Source organism: Girardinichthys multiradiatus, chromosome 14 (assembly GCF_021462225.1).
Source record: "Girardinichthys multiradiatus isolate DD_20200921_A chromosome 14, DD_fGirMul_XY1, whole genome shotgun sequence".
NCBI classification, from domain to species: Eukaryota; Metazoa; Chordata; class Actinopteri; order Cyprinodontiformes; family Goodeidae; genus Girardinichthys; species Girardinichthys multiradiatus.
The window spans coordinates 36206491-36223220 of record NC_061807.1 but is presented as its reverse complement, the minus strand read 5'-3'; the positions used below and the strand labels follow the sequence as shown (position 1 = coordinate 36223220).

Here is a 16730-nt window from a genome sequence, read left to right as displayed (position 1 = left end):
GTCAGTTGCAAAGACTATCATAAAAGTTGATCCTCAACTATCTTTGCTACCTGGTGAGGTCTTCATTGGATCTGTTGCAGTTCACCTACTAGCCTGGCATCACGGTGGATGATGCCAGGCTGATGTTGCTTTTTATGCACAAATATACAGTACATGCACATGTGTACATTTTTTAATTATCCTACTCAGTTGTACATTTCTTGAAATCTGATTAGTTTTTAATAACTGCACAGTATTTTTTTTTTCTTATGCTGTAAAGTGGCCCTTCCTGCATAGCTTCTTATTCTTACTTTCTGTTTTTATGTTTACCTTTGTTTGAATCTGCATGCTTCAACTTGCCTGTCACGTTGTTGCTGGTACATCTGAATTTTCCTACTGACAGACTGTAAAGGACATTTCTATGTTATTTTAAGAAAGAGTTTTTTTGACACTTGGTTGTTTTATGTGTGTGTTTTGGACCTTTGTACATCACTCTTCATAAGATATTGAACCAACTCATACTAGAAGATATAAAATCAGCAGTCAACAAGTGTTTATAAAGAACACGGTGGTTTTCTGAAAATACTTTTACAAGGTTGTGCAGCGGGGAGTAAATTAAAACAAAATGGCTGAACAGGGTTTCTGCCAGTCACTAAGAAAGATATGTAGTTTACTCAATTAGCTAGTATGTTCAAAGTGGAACTAAACCCGATGTAAAAGCATAACCTCGAACAAATTTGGAAAAATTCCACCAAAGTGTGTGGTGCCAGAAGACACTGAAAGGGAGAGGAAGCGCTCTTGATACATCGTTAAGAACAGGGGACCAATTGTGCTACAATTTCGCTTTTGTTGTTTCTTTTGCAACAGTTTTTTTTTTCATGTGCTGCCATGGGAAAATCAAAAAAGACAAATAGTGGAAAAAACAAAGTGTCCCTCAAAATAACTACTGGAGAGTGGATTAAGTAGAACAGTCACAATACTATTGCACACTTGATAATACTAAAAAGTATATTGTGAAATTTTGTTCTATATTTGAGAAGGTGTTCAGCTTACAAAAAGTATTCTTTACCTTTATTTAAAACACATTAGCTACTTTGTTTTCCACTTCAAAACTACTGATAGATACAGTGGCTTGTAAAAGTATTCATACCCCTTAAACTTTTCCACAGTGTCACATTACAACCACAATCATAAATATATTTTATCGGAATTTTATGTGAAAGACCAAAACAAAGTGGTTTACAATTCTGAATGGAAAGAAAATTATACATGATTTCTTTTTTTTTTACAAATAAAAAACTAAAAAGTGTGGTATGCAAAAGTATTCAGCCACTCTGAGTCAAAAATTTGTGGAACCACCTTTTATCAACCAACCTGTGAAAGACACTGTTGCCCCTTCTTGTGGCCATTCAGACATTTATAGAAGACAACCATCAGATTCTTAAACATACTGTATTTGCACTTAGAAAGCAAGGAATGTACGTGTGTTTTAATTTACTCTCTACTTGTCTCTACTACTCCTTATGAAATTACACAACCTCTCTTCAAATAAATAAATTCCACACAAGAAAACTGAATGAATCTCCTTAATGCTGTGATGATAGATAGATGCATTTTAAATTCAGCAATAGTTTTATCAGAGTACAGTATTTGTTCCTTTAGCATTTCTTTCAGTGCTCTCAGCTCTAATGTAATTCTTTTCTTTCGAATCCTTAACATTATGCAGATGATGAAGTATTGTTATAGATCCCAATGCAAATCTACATCTGCCCAGGATCATGGATACTGTGAACCTAAGTGTATGTATCAAATGACCAAGTATACACACAGGCAATTTTTTTATTTCCGTATTTCATAATCTCCTTTCACCAAAATACTGTGTGACTTTTCAACCAGAAAGATACTTTTTAGCTTTGATATGATTACAGGGAACAATGACCATTATTAGAAAGATAGATGTTCAGACAGGGGCATAAACTAACACAATAACACAGGTTTAACAATCTCATCTTTTTATAATGTGTATTCCAATCAGATTCCATGAATGGCAAATAAGCACTACTCTCCAATTGCCCAGATGATTTTTTTTAGGTAAATCGGATGAGAGTGATGGAAAACAAAGTCAAATTCCTTGTTTGTGCACTCAAACTTGGCCAAGAAAATTGATTTTGATTCTACATAATCAGCTCAGTTGATAAAGTTTCAGTTAAGTGTGTCACCAAGCAAAGACTTCTCCTCTTCCTCCTCTGATGCTTGACTGTTTGGTTGTACAACTTTGTTCCAAAACTGGTGGGCTTTATCCAAGTAGACCTGTGCTTCGTTCTTCACTGCCTCTGCTGTTTTCTGTGCAGCTTCCTCTGGAGTCTGTGCTCCCTCAGCCACATCGTATCCAATTAAAGCACCTTTAACTGCTCCTGTTGCAGCAAATCCTGAAACAACTGTTCCCGGAAGGCCCACCACTGCTGCTGCTGAACCTCCTGCCACTGCTGCTACACCTGTTCCAAGTACTGTCCCTGCGGCAGCTGCAACTGTTTCACCCATTGCTTCCTTCAGCGGTACTGGCTTTGGAGCTCCCTTTAAAATGGTTAAGGCTCCTCCAACAAAGACAACCACACCAAAAACTGCTCCTAACAGAAAACCTACTGCAATGGCTGACAATCTGATCAAGAGTTTTTCAAGAACACTTGTTTTGGCCCTCTCTCTGATCTCTGCCTCTGACAGGCTTCCTGGAAGCAGTCGAATGTTCTCCTCCTCTTCTTGTATTTCTTTCTTCACTGCCTTCAGGAAATCATTGGTGTAGCAGCTGCCCTTGTTTGCCCTCACCATTATATCAATGGTTTGAAGCAGCCTCTCCATCTGGAACTGGTTGTTCCTGTATTCCTCCTTTTGGTCATTGTTCCAGTATTTGTGGTCAAAGACATGGCAGCGGTCGCCACACTTCTTCACCAATTCACTCACAAGCTTATTCTGACCAGCAAACTCCTCAATCTGCATCCCATCAGGCAGTTGGTCGCCATGAGTGAAGACCACCACAGCATATTTAAAAACATCCTCAGAGAAGTATGTGTAGATTTTCTTAATAACAGCCTGCTCGTGTTCTGTGAATTTCTCCACTTTGAGCACAATTAGAAACACATGAGGCCCAGGAGCACACTCTGTGATACACCTGATTATCTCAGGCTTCAGGTCCTCCTCAGACTGATCGGTGTCAAAGAAACCCGGGGTGTCAATGACCATAAGGTTTCTCCCACTGACAGACCTGGTTATGGCTTTGCACTTGCTCGTTTCAGAGTTCACTGAGTGGCTGACCGTGAACAGTTGATCTCCGCATATAGTGTTGCCCAAGCTGCTTTTCCCAGCTCCAGTTTTTCCAAGGAGGACCATTCTAATTGATTCTGTAACCAAAAGACAATAATGTTGATTACTTTAATTATATTTTCTTTCCTGTATACTCTACATGTAAAATGTATGTCTTCATATTTCAATATTATGTCTATTCATGATTTCTTGACAAACTTTTAAAATTTTTACACATATCAGTCTGGGAAGAGTTAAGCAGCAATTTCCAAACAATCTGAATACTGGTATCTTCAACAATAAGAAAGATTACTCACAAGTTGAAACCATTCAAAAGTGTTGCCAACCTTTCTAGGAGTGGACATACATTCAAATTTACCTCTGGATCAGACCGTGCAATGCTCAGAGGCATTAAATTCCTCCATGTCAGATTCCATATGCCAAAGTCAGCATGTTGAATGTTAAATGAACAATTAAAGTGATACTGAACCAGTGTTACTTGTTTGGAAGGGTTGCCATTAAAATTTAGCTCTACATAGTTGCACTATAATGTTCCACCAGACCATTGGGACAATATCCTTGAGACATTTGGCCATATTACACATCACTTTATTAGACAAAACATTAAAACAAGTCCAAACAACTCATACAGATTGTCAAGCATAGTGGTGTTGTTTTAAATTAGCCTTATGGACTATTGTCCAGGGTGGAGTTAGGCACAAGCACCATATCAGAGTATAACTTATTTATCAATTTTTCTCTACCTATTTAGTGCATGCGCAGTCTTTGCTTCTTTTAGTTGGAGTCTGTGAGTGTTGTGATTAGCTACGCGCAATAGGGAAAACTAAAGAAATTATGTTTTCCCAAACCGGGACAGTATCTGTTGTTGTACTGGGGGTGAGGGGGGCAGGGTGGCCCAGGGTGACATTCATTCAAGAACTTGCACTGGAGGAACCGCTTGTACAATAAGGAACATTGGAGTCAAGTGCAAGGTTATCTTGACAATTGAAGTCTGGCCCAAACTGGCTCATCAATTGAAAAATTATTTGTAGCCCACCAAATAACCTATAACCTTATGATTGCTAAATAATGGATTCAAGTCCATATCTTAAAGGGATTGAACTATTGTGATGGGATCTTAAGAAAACTGTTCAAAAACACTAGTCTGCATGGTATGATTCACAATTGTGACATGCCTGTGCTTTATTTGTTCATGTCACCTTGTTATTCTTGCTGCTCTTTGCTCTAACCAGCCTTATTCAGCCCACCTGAGCCATGCCTAATTATCTCCTTGTCTATCTGTGCTTAGCAATTTTTAAGCTTTTTCCAGTCTTTGCTAGATTAACAGCCTTATTCCAGTAGACTTTCAGTGGTCTCTCCCTGCTCTCTTTAGGTTCTTAGTTACCGACCAAGTTAATGTAACTGGATTCTTCCTTCCATCCTTGCCCATGACAAATATCTATTGCCTTTCTGATATCTGGACTCTGACCCCTGCTCAGATTTCTGACAATCGATTCTCACCTTAAACCGCTGTTAAGCGTACCAACATCTGCCTTCCTGTAGATGACCATTGCCTGTTTACTGACCACAATTTGGACTGTGGCTTTAATTGTGGAGTTTTTCAGGATTTATGACGACCCTGAAGAAACCAAGCACAGACTGAAGAGGAGCGTTGAAAAAATCCTCCATCTAAACACTTTTCCTCCCTGGGATCATGCTGTCCCCCTTGGATCTCAGCTTTCCCGTCCTCTTCACTGTATCTGCTCACAGAGCTACGAGTAGTAATCCGTGTTCTGAGCAATAATCCTAGCTTTGTTTCAATAAACTTATTTTTTTCTAATGTATACTCCTGTATGGTTGCATTTTCCGGGTTCTCAGTCTTACTTCTTACAGTGCAAACATAAAAGACTGAAACTACTGACAACTATAATGGCTTAAAAATCAACACTGCTAAACAAAACTGATCTGAAGGTTTAGGATAAGGAAATGTATGGTAGTTTAACAGAGGATTAAGAGGAAAATCAATGTGGATGAGAAAATCTGAGGTTTCCACTTTTCAGGTTAAAGACCCGAAAACAGCCGTCAAATATGCTGCCATTTTCTTGAAGACTTCCTATGCAGTGGTGAGAGAAGCCTCCAGTCAAACATTCTCCCATTTCACTCGGTTTATTGCCAGTTCTTTCTTACTTGAACTAAATTAAAAGATTTCAACTGACTGATGGTAAAAGAAAAATAACTTTGGCCAAGATGGTTGCTGCGTCAGCAAATAAAAACAATCCAGAACCTGAGATCGACAAATAAAAAAAAAATCAAGTAATCGCTTTTATATTGTGTGATATACTTAAGCTTACTTATTTTTTTGACCTCCTCAAAACTACAGCCTTTTACAGAAAATAGTGACTTACCGTTCATTATTAGAGAGAAGCTGAGGACTGAAGAACCAGCAAGAATAGGTCTGTTAGTTTCCTGTATTCTAACTGGCATCAGTTTCATTTCCTGAATTGTTACATCCTATGTACGGCTGTCACACAGGTAGTACTATTCATAGTTCCTTTAACATAAAAACAATAACTGCTAAAACTTAATTTGAAAAGAGGTCTCATTGAAGCCATTTGATTTTATCCCATTTAGTTTGAATGGAAAAAAAATATTTCTAACTATACACTGATCATTGGTGCCTTGACAAGTCTTGAGTTATTCAAAGTTGCATCTCCTGGGTTTGGAGAGCACATCAATTATTTTGAAATTCCGGTTCTGTAGTAAATTATTTATTATACTGTGACAGGTTATACTGTTAAGATTATAACACTGTAACATAAAAAGCTGTTAATCTTCTCTACTGTTTAACAGTTAAAATGTCTAGCATGTTTATGACTACATTAAGAGCTAAAAAATTAGAAAAGCATCTGTCTTCTTTCATGTAAAACAAACAAAAACAATTCTAAAAAACGTTTTTCTCTAGCAAGGCTATTTACTTTTCACTCTTCCAAACCGGAACCATTAAAAAGTGCTTTACCTACCAGAACCCTGAGGTTTCTGCAGCCTGTAAGGATAAGCTTTACTAATATGACTCATAGCTGTTTCTCCCACATATACTATAATAAAACAAAGCATAACTTCTAATGTTTCCTTTTTGTTAGAGTAGAATGTGAATGCTCATCGACACATATCACAAGGATAAATGGCCCAAGGTTTGTCGTGAATGACCTGTGGCTTAGGGCACTGGGTTTGATATTGGACAGACGGTAACTGGTTTGATTACAATGCCACAGCACACTTAGATTAAGGATGGACACCCGCTACTACGCAACCTACCAGATAGACACCACAATGGTGACACATAGTCTACTGATAATCACTGAGGGAAGGAACATCCATTGCATTGGAGTGCCAGATATAAATCTACATGTGACCTTCTTTCAGGGCTCTTCGTCATCCTTCTACATACGGCGACGGTTCGAGACAGGAGCCTCAGTGCTGATCTCTGTAATCATTCCTCTGCCTTAATTTAGATTAAATGTGCTAAAAGTTGGATACTATTTGAGAGTCGTTCCTATAAGAGTAAGTGTTATATAGAGTGTGATCGCTTCTGGGGACAAAGGACCGGAGGAGCTCCGAGGCGTCTGACCGCCAGCAGGGTGCGGTAGCTTGGACAAACCCCATCCTGTCCTATTTCTCAACCACAGAATTGGTTAATAAAAGGCACAAGCCTTAAGGTATGCCAAAGTTTCCATTTAATGACTTAATTTGACACTTTATTTATTCTAATCAGGCAATATAATCTCAAACATTGAATATATCAAAGGCAGTAAAAACATGACAGGCAGAAACTGTGTGTTGGGTGGATAAGTGTCCAAACACTGTTGGTATTCCTTTGTGTTCCAGTGTGTTGACCCATTTTTCCTCCTCTTCTTGTTGCACAGTTGAACAAAATCCCACATTCATTTTTTTCCCCTTTCATTTAATACTTGTTTTAGATATACATTTAAAACAAGCCACTTCACATTAAGCAGCAAATACTGTAAGGCAGCATTGTGATTATGCAAACATATTCACCTACTATACATACACACTTATGTATTTAGGACTTTCTTTGTATAATCTAAAATTAGGAATAAGAAAGAAAAGTTGTGTCTTTTCTGTGAGGAATTCATCTGTCTCCCATGTGTCCTTCATCTCCCCTCTGCTTAGCCGCTGACAAACACCAGTCTGGCACTATAGGCCAGATCAGCAAGGTACAGCAGGAAGTTGAGAGCAGTGAGCACAGCCACTGCAATCACTTTTGAGTCTCCTCTCCTCCCGTACTTCTTGTCGAACTGGAACACGGGCCAGAGGATGGTGGCCGTCAGGTACATGATGACGGCCAGGAGCCCATAGGCTGACAGGAACTTGGAGAAGGGGATGGGGAGGCAGCCGGTGCACTCTCCCACACAGAGCACCACCACGGCCATGGAGAGGATGAAGCAGATGCAGTACACCGCCATGCACCACTTTAGGGCCGCATGGTGGTCATAAGACACAGGGTCACTCACTAGGATGAAGATAACGCAGGCCACAAAAGTCTGGCACACCTTCATCAGACCTGGAGCTGTTGCCATGTAACCCGCCACCTCTCCTGGCCTGGCCTTGGACAGGCTCACCTCCACCATGTAGGCAACTGTTGCCAAACAGGAGAAGACCGTGGAGGCGATCCGATGGTCACGAACCTCACCATAGGCATTCTGGTTCTTTAGAAAAAACACTGGGAAGATAATTGAGGCTGAGAGGCAGAGGAGGGACGCGTAGCAGGCAACTGTGATAGGGAAGTTGGACCAAGAGACAGGGATTCGGGGCTGGAGGCTGCACTGCTCCACCAGCAGAACCAACAGGGAGCAGGCGAAGCTGAACGCCCAGCAGAAAATGCACCAGTCCGCCATGCCTCCATGGGGCAGCACAGCGCCATGTGCTGCCACACTGAAAGCTGTGCAGGTGAACAGCACCGCAGCAACACGCACCCACAGCAGCCGGGAGGCAGGGAACCAGGTCAGTGGCATGGCGGGATGTCGGTCAGGAACTAAGAGGGAATTTGTGAGCCTAGGATCACAATGAGTCTTGGAATTGATTCTGTGTTGGGTTTTGGTTAGGCACCCTTCCTCTGTTGGTGTGTGTCCCAATCTCTGCATACAGAAAAGAAATGTAATCAGAACAAATTGAAGCTCTTGGTTGCATGGTTTCCTTAAGTATTAAAAAATAAACCAAATTTCACCAACTCTCGTCTTAAATAACTAATAACATGTATGTCATGAGAAAACCGTTTAAAGGCACAGCTGTCCATGGTACTTTTTCACATTTTTTCCCCAACCACAAATTTTCACAATATGTCAGTTGGCATGAGGTTTGGATTTTGACCCAGCCATTCAAACAGCTACAGTGGAGTGATTTAGAGCAAAGCTTCTTCTTTGTGTTTAGGCCTGTTTTCCTGTTGAAAGGCAAACCTCTATCCCCGTATCAAGTCTGTTGCTGCATTTCACAGCATTTCTTTCAAGAATGCCCTGTATATAGCTCCACTGACCTCCTCATCAACTACGACTAGCTGCCCCGTTGCATGGTATTTCCATTACTATGTTTCAATGTGGGTATAGTGTGTTCATGGTTAGTTTTTCTCCACAAAAAGCTATTTTCATGTAGGCCAGAAAATTCCATTTTGGTCTCATATGACCGGAGTATCTTGTTACACAGGTATTGCTTTGTCTACTAAGAGTGGAGAACTAAACGTTATCCTGGCAACCAATTCTCCCACCTGAGCTGTGGATATATACAACTCCTCCAGAGTTACCCTGGGTCACTTGGCTACTTCCCGGATTAATGCCCTCTCTCCTGTTAAAAGGAAGTTTTTCCTCTCCACTGTCACTACATGCATGCTCAGTATGAGGGATTGCTGCAAAGTCAACGCCAGTCACTGTCCACTGTCTCTACATGCTCATCCAGGAGGAGTGAATGCTGCAAGTCACTGACTGGATGTAATCTGCTGGGTTTCCTTATATAGAAAAACTTCTTAACCAATTTGAATAAATAACTATCTCTGACTGCACTGTTCAATGGTTAGGATTCATTGGAATGTATGTACCTGACTTTTGTGAAGTGCCTTGAGATGACATGTGCTGTGAATTGGCGCTATATAAATAAACTGAAACTCTCCTTTCCAAACATGACAGTTGATGAAATGTGGGCAATTCCACATGTTCAAGTTACATCCCTTCTCCAACAAACCTAATTAACTGTACTTCTCTAGCCTCTCATTAAGTTCTGCAGCAACCTGCTGTTTCCCAATTGTGATTACGCAGGAAAACATCTCAAACATGTAGGACACTGGCCCTCCATGTCCAGAATTGGACAATCCTTGATTTAAGGGAATATTTGTGTTAGGGTCTATCGATTTCAAGAAGATGGATTCAACAGTAGTGTGTGAGATGATCATGGAATATTGCTTTATTACCCAACACTGCTTTAAACCAGGTTCCTTTGTATTATTGTGGCTGTTTGCTTAATAATGTTCTCTAACAAACCACTGAGGCCTCCACAGAACAGCTGGATTTCTACTACAATTAAAATATACAGGTTTTGGTGTACTTTGAAGGCAGATGGGTCAAGGCACTGGATTTTATTTAGGTATATCAGAGTAAGGGGGGTTGAACATAAAGCCACACCATATGTTTCGAATTTTTATTTGTGAATACTGGGCTGCACGGTGGTGCAGTTGGTAGCACTGTTGCCCTGCAGCAAGAAGGTCCTGGGTTCAATTCCTGGCTGGGGGTCTTTCTGCATGGAGTTTGCATGTTCTCCCCGTGCATGCGTGGGTTCTCACCGGGTACTCTGGCTTCCGCCCACAGTCCAAAGACATGCCTGTTAGGTTAATTGGTCTCTCTAAATTGCCCTTAGGTGTATGAATGAGTGTGTTCATGGTTGTTTGTGTGTTGCCCTGCGATGGACTGGCGACCTGTCCAGGGTGTACCCCGCCTCTCGCCCATAGACTGCTGGAGATAGGCACCAGCTTCCCTGCGACCCACTATGGAATAAGCGGTAGAAAATGACTGACTGACTGTGTTGGTCTAACATATATGAAAATACATTGTAGTTCTCACCTCTCTGCTGTTGATTGTTAGACAGGCTGCAGCTCACCCAGTGACCTTGAACAGGACAACAGAGACAAAGAAATGAAACACAGACCTTTTGATCAACAGACTATAGATGTTATGTAAATTCTTATCATAAAAGACCCCCTAAGTTTGCACTTCAAATGTATTGACTACCAAGTTGTTAACTCTTGACTACACAGCTTCAGTTTGAGCCTAGACATGTTAAGGAGGCAGTAATAAGTGACGTTTCCTGTTAATAATGACATGTTCACACACAGGAAGCTGTGGTTTGGCTGCTGGTGCCTGAAAAAAATCCCACAGATTAACCCAAACATGGGAGCAGTGAAGCTTCTTAGGTTTGGTGCTACTGCCCTCCTGTGTCCTTTAGACAGAAGGCACAAGAGGGCAGTAGCACACATCATCATATTGAATAAGAAGCTACGTGTTGAAGAAATCATTGTACTTTCTTTTTTTATTATTTATTTCAAACCTGAGTGCAGAGGGAAAGCTTTGTTAAATGAATCTAAAATAGGCATCCAGGCCTTTAAATCCATCAATCAATTTTCATTTTCATGGTAACAAAGGGAAACAACCTTCAGATTTGTGTGACTAAGGGAAGCCTCTCCGATTAATAGTGAGGAAAATAAGTATTTGAACACTCTGTGACTTTGCAAATTCTCCCACTTAGAAATCATTGAGGGGCCTGAAATTTTCATCTTAGGTGCATGTCCACTGTGAGAGACATAATCAAAAAAACAAAATCCGGAAATCACAATGTATGATTTTTTAAATAATTTATTTGTGTGTTACTGCTGCAAATGAGTATTTGAACACCTGCCAATCAGCAAAAATTCTGGCTTTCAAAGACCTGTTAGTCCACCTCTAAAAAGTCCACCTCCACTCCACTTATTATTCTAAATTAGAAGCATCTGTTTGAGGTCGTTAGCTGCAGAAAGATACCTGTCCACCCCAAGCAATCAGCAAGACTCTAACTACTAATATGGCTAAGACCAAAGAGCTGTCCTAAGACACCAGAGACAAAATTGTAGACCTCCACAAGGCTGGAAAGGGCTACGGAGCAATTGCCAAGTAGCTTGATGAAGAAAGATCAACTGTTGGAGCAATTTTTAGAAAATGGAAGAAGCTAAACATGACTGTCAATCTCCCTCGGACTGGGGTTCCATGCAAGATCTCACCTCGCGGCGTATCAATGATCTTAAGAAAGGTGAGGATTCAGCCCAGAACTACATGGGAGGAGCTGGTCAATGACCTGAAGAGAGCTGGCACCACTGTTTCCAAGGTTACTGAGGGTAATACACTAAGACTTTATAGTTTAAAGTCATGCATAGCACAGAAGATTCCCCTTCTTAAATCAGCTCGCGTCCAGACCCGTCTTAAGTGTGCCCATGACCATTTGGATGATCCAGAGGAGTCATGGGAGAAGGTTCTGTGGTCAGATGAGACCAAAATAGAACTTTTTGGTCTTAATTCCACTCGCCGTGTTTGGAGGATGAAGAATGATGAGTACCATCCCAAAAACACCATCCCTACTGTGAAGCATGGGGGTGAAGCATCATGCTTTGGGGGTGTTTTTCTGCACATGGGACAGGACGACTGCACTGTATTAAGGAGAGAATGACCGGGGCCATGTGTTGAGAGATTTTCGGGAACAACCTCCTTCCCTCAGTTAGAGCATTGAAGATGGGTCGTGGCTGAGTCTTCCAACATGACAATGACCCAAAGCAGACAGCCAGGATATCCAAGGAGTGGCTCTGGAAGAAGCATATCAAGGTTATGCAGTGGCCTAGCCGGTCTCCAGACCTAAACTATATAGAAGATCTTTGGAGGGAGCTCAAACTCAGTTTCTCTGAGCAACAGCCCAGAACTTTGGCTGATCTGGAGAAGATCTGTGTGGAGGAAAAATCTAAATCCCTGCTACAAATCTGGTGAAAAAGTACAGGACAAATTTAACCTCTAACTGCAAACAAAGGCTACTGTACCAAATATTAAGAATAATTTTCACAGGTGTTCAAATACTTATTTGCAGCAGTAACACACAAAGAAAATAATTTTTAAAAATCATAGTTATTTCCAGATTTTTTTTTTTTAGATTATGTCTCACAGTGGACATGTACCTAAGATGAAAATTTCAGACCCCTCCATGATTTCTTAGTGGGAGAACTTGTAAAGTCGCAGGGTGTTCAAATATTTATTTTCCTCACTGTAGATCAATTGACCAAGCAGTACATACATCTAAATCTTTTTGTTCAGGTTAAAATTTCCATTTTAAATTTATGTTGCATTAAATTGATTAAAGTATGTGTTTTTAACTGTATAAACGATCTTAATTGGTTCTAACCCATTTGCAGAAAACAAATAAATTTGTCGTTTTCCTGCTTAGAAATTCAGCCTCTAAAACCATCAACAAACAGCCTGTTCTATGATGCATAAATGTGGATCATATTGTAATCTGTTCACTTTGTTTTATTCAAACTAATATCTCAATCAGGAAACATGAAGCACATGCTTTCTTCTTCTATGGTCAATGTTTGTTACATTTCATTATTAAATCACAACAAATCTCCTTTTAATACATATGTGTTATAATACTCAGAAAATTGCAATCATCAGGTCAGACACCAAAGACAACCAGTTTATGGGTTCCACTGTACTGGGATTTGGTCCCAATAGATGTTTGGGTGGCATCTCACAGTATTTATCATTTAATTTCAGCTCATGGTTTCGACATTCTCCATTTCCAATTTTCCATACTTTTGCAAAATCAAATTTCTATTTATTTCCAAAAGTCTTTAAAATGTTTTGGACATTTGAGATCAAAACATTTGCCTAAAATTTTACAAATGATAAAACAACACAATGCTTTTGATTATTAGTGTGGTAAAGTGATATTTCACTGTTTTTTTGTTGCTTTTTTATTGGCACCTGGACCCATTTGGATCAACTGAATTCTATCATCCATAACACTTAGACTTGTAAAACGTGGACAGTATTATCTTATAGTAAACATAGGTTCTTTAAAGACTAATTTCCCATGTGATATCTTTTTTTTAAATCTGTAAATCATCATGTCATCTTTAGTTTGGCATCTAAACTACAGCTGAAGCATCACAAAATTTGTGTAAAACCCAGTTTTAAATCCATCTTTCAGCCTAAAATTTGTAAAATGGCACACTGTTAAAGCCTTTTTGAATGTGAACAGATTTTTTGTTTTTTCTGTTTATAATTCAAAAACTAGTACAATAAATGAGTTGGAAGAAAACCTCTTACTTTGTGACTTGGCAAATCATTGCTAAAAGACATGATATCACTAAATCAATGTATTAAAAAGCCTTCATTTTTACAGGCTTCTTGTACAGTTTTAAAGTCAAAATGTTGCACTTTTAAAGATTTTCCAAACCTAAATTTGGTTCTTTTTAAATTTTAAAAAGGAGGAGGAAACAAGTGAAGGATACAACAGACATGTATAAACTAACACTTTGCCAGACTGCGCAGGAAACCAGTTTTAGACATTCATCTCTACCATTTAGATGATTGGATTAGGGAAACAATTCTGGAAAAGTTTTTTACTTTTGTCCAGATTTGGAAAATTGGAAAAATCAGATTGTATACTTTTCTAAGCTTTCCAAGTTTGAGCAGGATCCCTGTGATCCCCTTCAGCTGGTTACTGGAAGGAGGCGTGCCCCTGATGCTTGGAGATATCTTCAGTTGCTTTGCCTGAACATTGATAACTTCATCAGCCATCAAATCCGTTAGCTCGCTTCCTGATATGACTTACAAACAGGAAGTTGCTGTATGGGGTCTAATTGCATCTCCAGGAAGCAACACAAGCCAAAACCACACTTTATTTTACTCTAGAAACGTGAGGGGAATCAAGCCCACAGTTTGCAGGTTTAGAGCTCTTTACTTCCTCGTTTGTTTTTCAGTCACACATTCTTTGAGTTTCTGGGGTTAAATGTGCAAACTGTAACCCACAGACCTGCTCACCACCACCACCCAGTTTCAGAGCTTAGAGATGTGTGTTGGTTCAGCTGCTCCAGCAAATGAAGAACCCTGTGGTGGAGATGGTGGCCTCTATGTTGCTGGCAGGAAACCAACTTTTGGTTTGATATCTAGGTTTAATTACCAACCCAGGGCGGCCCTGTTTACGAACATTTTGTTTCATTATGACTAAAGATTGTACAGATCTTTAAATATCATCATGGACTCTGACATGAAGGAGTAACAATTCTGTTCAACCGAACTTCCAAAACATCTTACTTGTTGCATTCTTTACCCTGATAAGTTATGCAAGTAAAAACAACATAATACTTAATGATTAAGGCTATTTTCTGCTAGCGGGCATTTTTGGAGTATAATGGAGGTTTCCTGGCCGTCCCACGTAGCGGGCATGCCGCGCCCATTCCAACTCTAATCACATCTGGTCCAGAAATACAGCAGAAACGAAGCGATCATCAAACTTCCCCCAAAAAAATCTTTTTATAAAAAATGTCGTCTTGACTGGAGGCTGAGCTTACCAATTTGTTGATCCGGAGTTTCAGCTAATTGTTCTCGCTGTAAACCTGGAAGTTCCGTCAGATCTCGACGGCGCAGCAGCATCACAGCAGAATGTATCCCACGCCCCGCAGTGGCTATATTTGGTAAAGTGTGTCTCCAGGCATCATTATTAGGTCACTTCCCTTCTCCAGTGTTCATACCTCAGTTAAAAAAAACCCCACAAAACTGCAGTCCGGAGACAAAGACACATATAAGTCAACAGCTGCTGTTTTAAATGTTGCTTTGTCAGAGTTGATGCGCTGAGTAGCAACAGGCTTTTAATCCTAAACCAAAGGTTATATTTACAAAAACAAAAACCGAGCCTAAATATCCCCAACCGTTGTATGAAAAAGTATTAATACATATTAAAGCACAGATATTATTATAATTGCAAAACCTTACTCTTCTCAATAAACTTACACCGGAAAAAAACATTTTATTTCTCGTTCTAGTTTCTTTTCAGAGCTTTCGAAGCATATTTTTTGGGGAGAAAGGGGTTGAATTTCACAATATTAGGTAAAAAAAATCCATCATCAAATAATTTCATCTAAAGAAGTGGTTACTGAACTCTGTCTAGCTCATGATATTTAATTTTATTAATTCACTCTAAATGTCCATCCTACCATGAGACATTCTACTAAACATTACCGAAAGTGCCTGAGGTCTTGGAATCTAAAATTTTCTCTCTAATAATTTAATATTTTAGTCATTCATTAATAAAGTCGGTGCCTTTCCGTCCATATTTCTTTCTCATCATAAAATCAAACGTTTCTCCCTGAGGAGGAGGCACTTCCTTAGATCTATTCTGGCCCATTAAGCCTCGGTAATGGAGGAAAGTTTATTTAAAATGTCCCTTATCTGCTCAATAATGATATTTTTTAAGAATAAATCAATGAAAAATTATTATATTGAAGAAAAACATGTACTGATTTTAGGCTAAATATAGTTTCAACACATTTCTTTTGGAAAAAAAAAAGTACAGTGGAACTAGCAACGTCTATGCCACAAATATATGAGTAATTCAATAAACGGGATAGAAGATGGATGGATTAGGTGTGAGGAAGGGTCATCTGGGGAGACTTTATGATGAAGGCTTGGGAGGAGGAGACTCAGTGTGAGGGTACAGTTTTCAGGAAATGGTTTTTCCCAAGCCCACTTAGGACCCACCAGATGGAACCTGGAACCAAGAGGAGTGGAGAGAGATCAAGATTGAGACTAGGAAATTGGAAAAGGGATAAGGGTGATGGCATGAAGAGGAGAGCAAGAGATGAGGTGAGATTGAAGGTGCAGGAGGGTGGGGTTGAAAGAATGTGACAGACTGTGAAGGATGGGTGAAGTGGGTTTAGACATCTGGGTAATTAGAGGTGTGGTTGAAGCGTGGCCCTGCTCCCCAAACTAAGTTAACATATTGACTTCACGTGCCACATTATTTAATGATTCGATTTTTGGAATTCCTTCACTGTGTTAGTAAACACAACGGCAAATAAACATGTCTTTGCATTTCTATGGGGGGACAAAGTAGTCACCTGGAGGACAACTTGTAACAGGATGGCAATTCCTTCTGTTTTATTATATAACACAGATTTCTATTTGATCATTTAACCCATTTGTTTTTCCATTACATTTTACACCTTTTTATCTAACTGGACAGACCTCCTCCAGCCCATTGCACACACAGTCAAGAACACATTTGCCTGCGTGGCAAAGCCAAGTTATGTTATGTTATGTTATCCCACTCAAGACTGTGGAAATGGTGGTGGACTTTCGGAGAACACCACCCCCATA

At 39.8% G+C, this 16730-nt stretch overlaps 1 protein-coding gene across 5 annotated transcripts; it reads right to left on the bottom strand.

The window, feature by feature from the left end:
* Positions 1–1804: 1804 nt before the first annotated feature.
* Positions 1805–15065, bottom strand: LOC124880955 (myeloid-associated differentiation marker homolog). Of its 5 annotated transcripts, none has more exons than XM_047386413.1 (4): positions 14927–15065; positions 14721–14829; positions 10398–10442; positions 1805–3374 (listed from the first exon to the last, which is right to left on the bottom strand). In XM_047386413.1, the coding sequence occupies exon 4, from the start codon at positions 3361–3363 to the stop codon at positions 2182–2184; it is 1182 nt and encodes a 393-aa protein (XP_047242369.1). In that variant the 5' UTR covers positions 3364–3374; positions 10398–10442; positions 14721–14829; positions 14927–15065; the 3' UTR covers positions 1805–2181. The 5 variants fall into 5 exon arrangements, with proteins under 5 accessions (XP_047242369.1, XP_047242367.1, XP_047242368.1 ...); XM_047386415.1 differs by lacking the exon at positions 1805–3374 and adding an exon at positions 6988–8432; XM_047386411.1 differs by lacking the exon at positions 14721–14829 and having other exon boundaries at positions 14927–15059.
* Positions 15066–16730: the final 1665 nt, after the last annotated feature.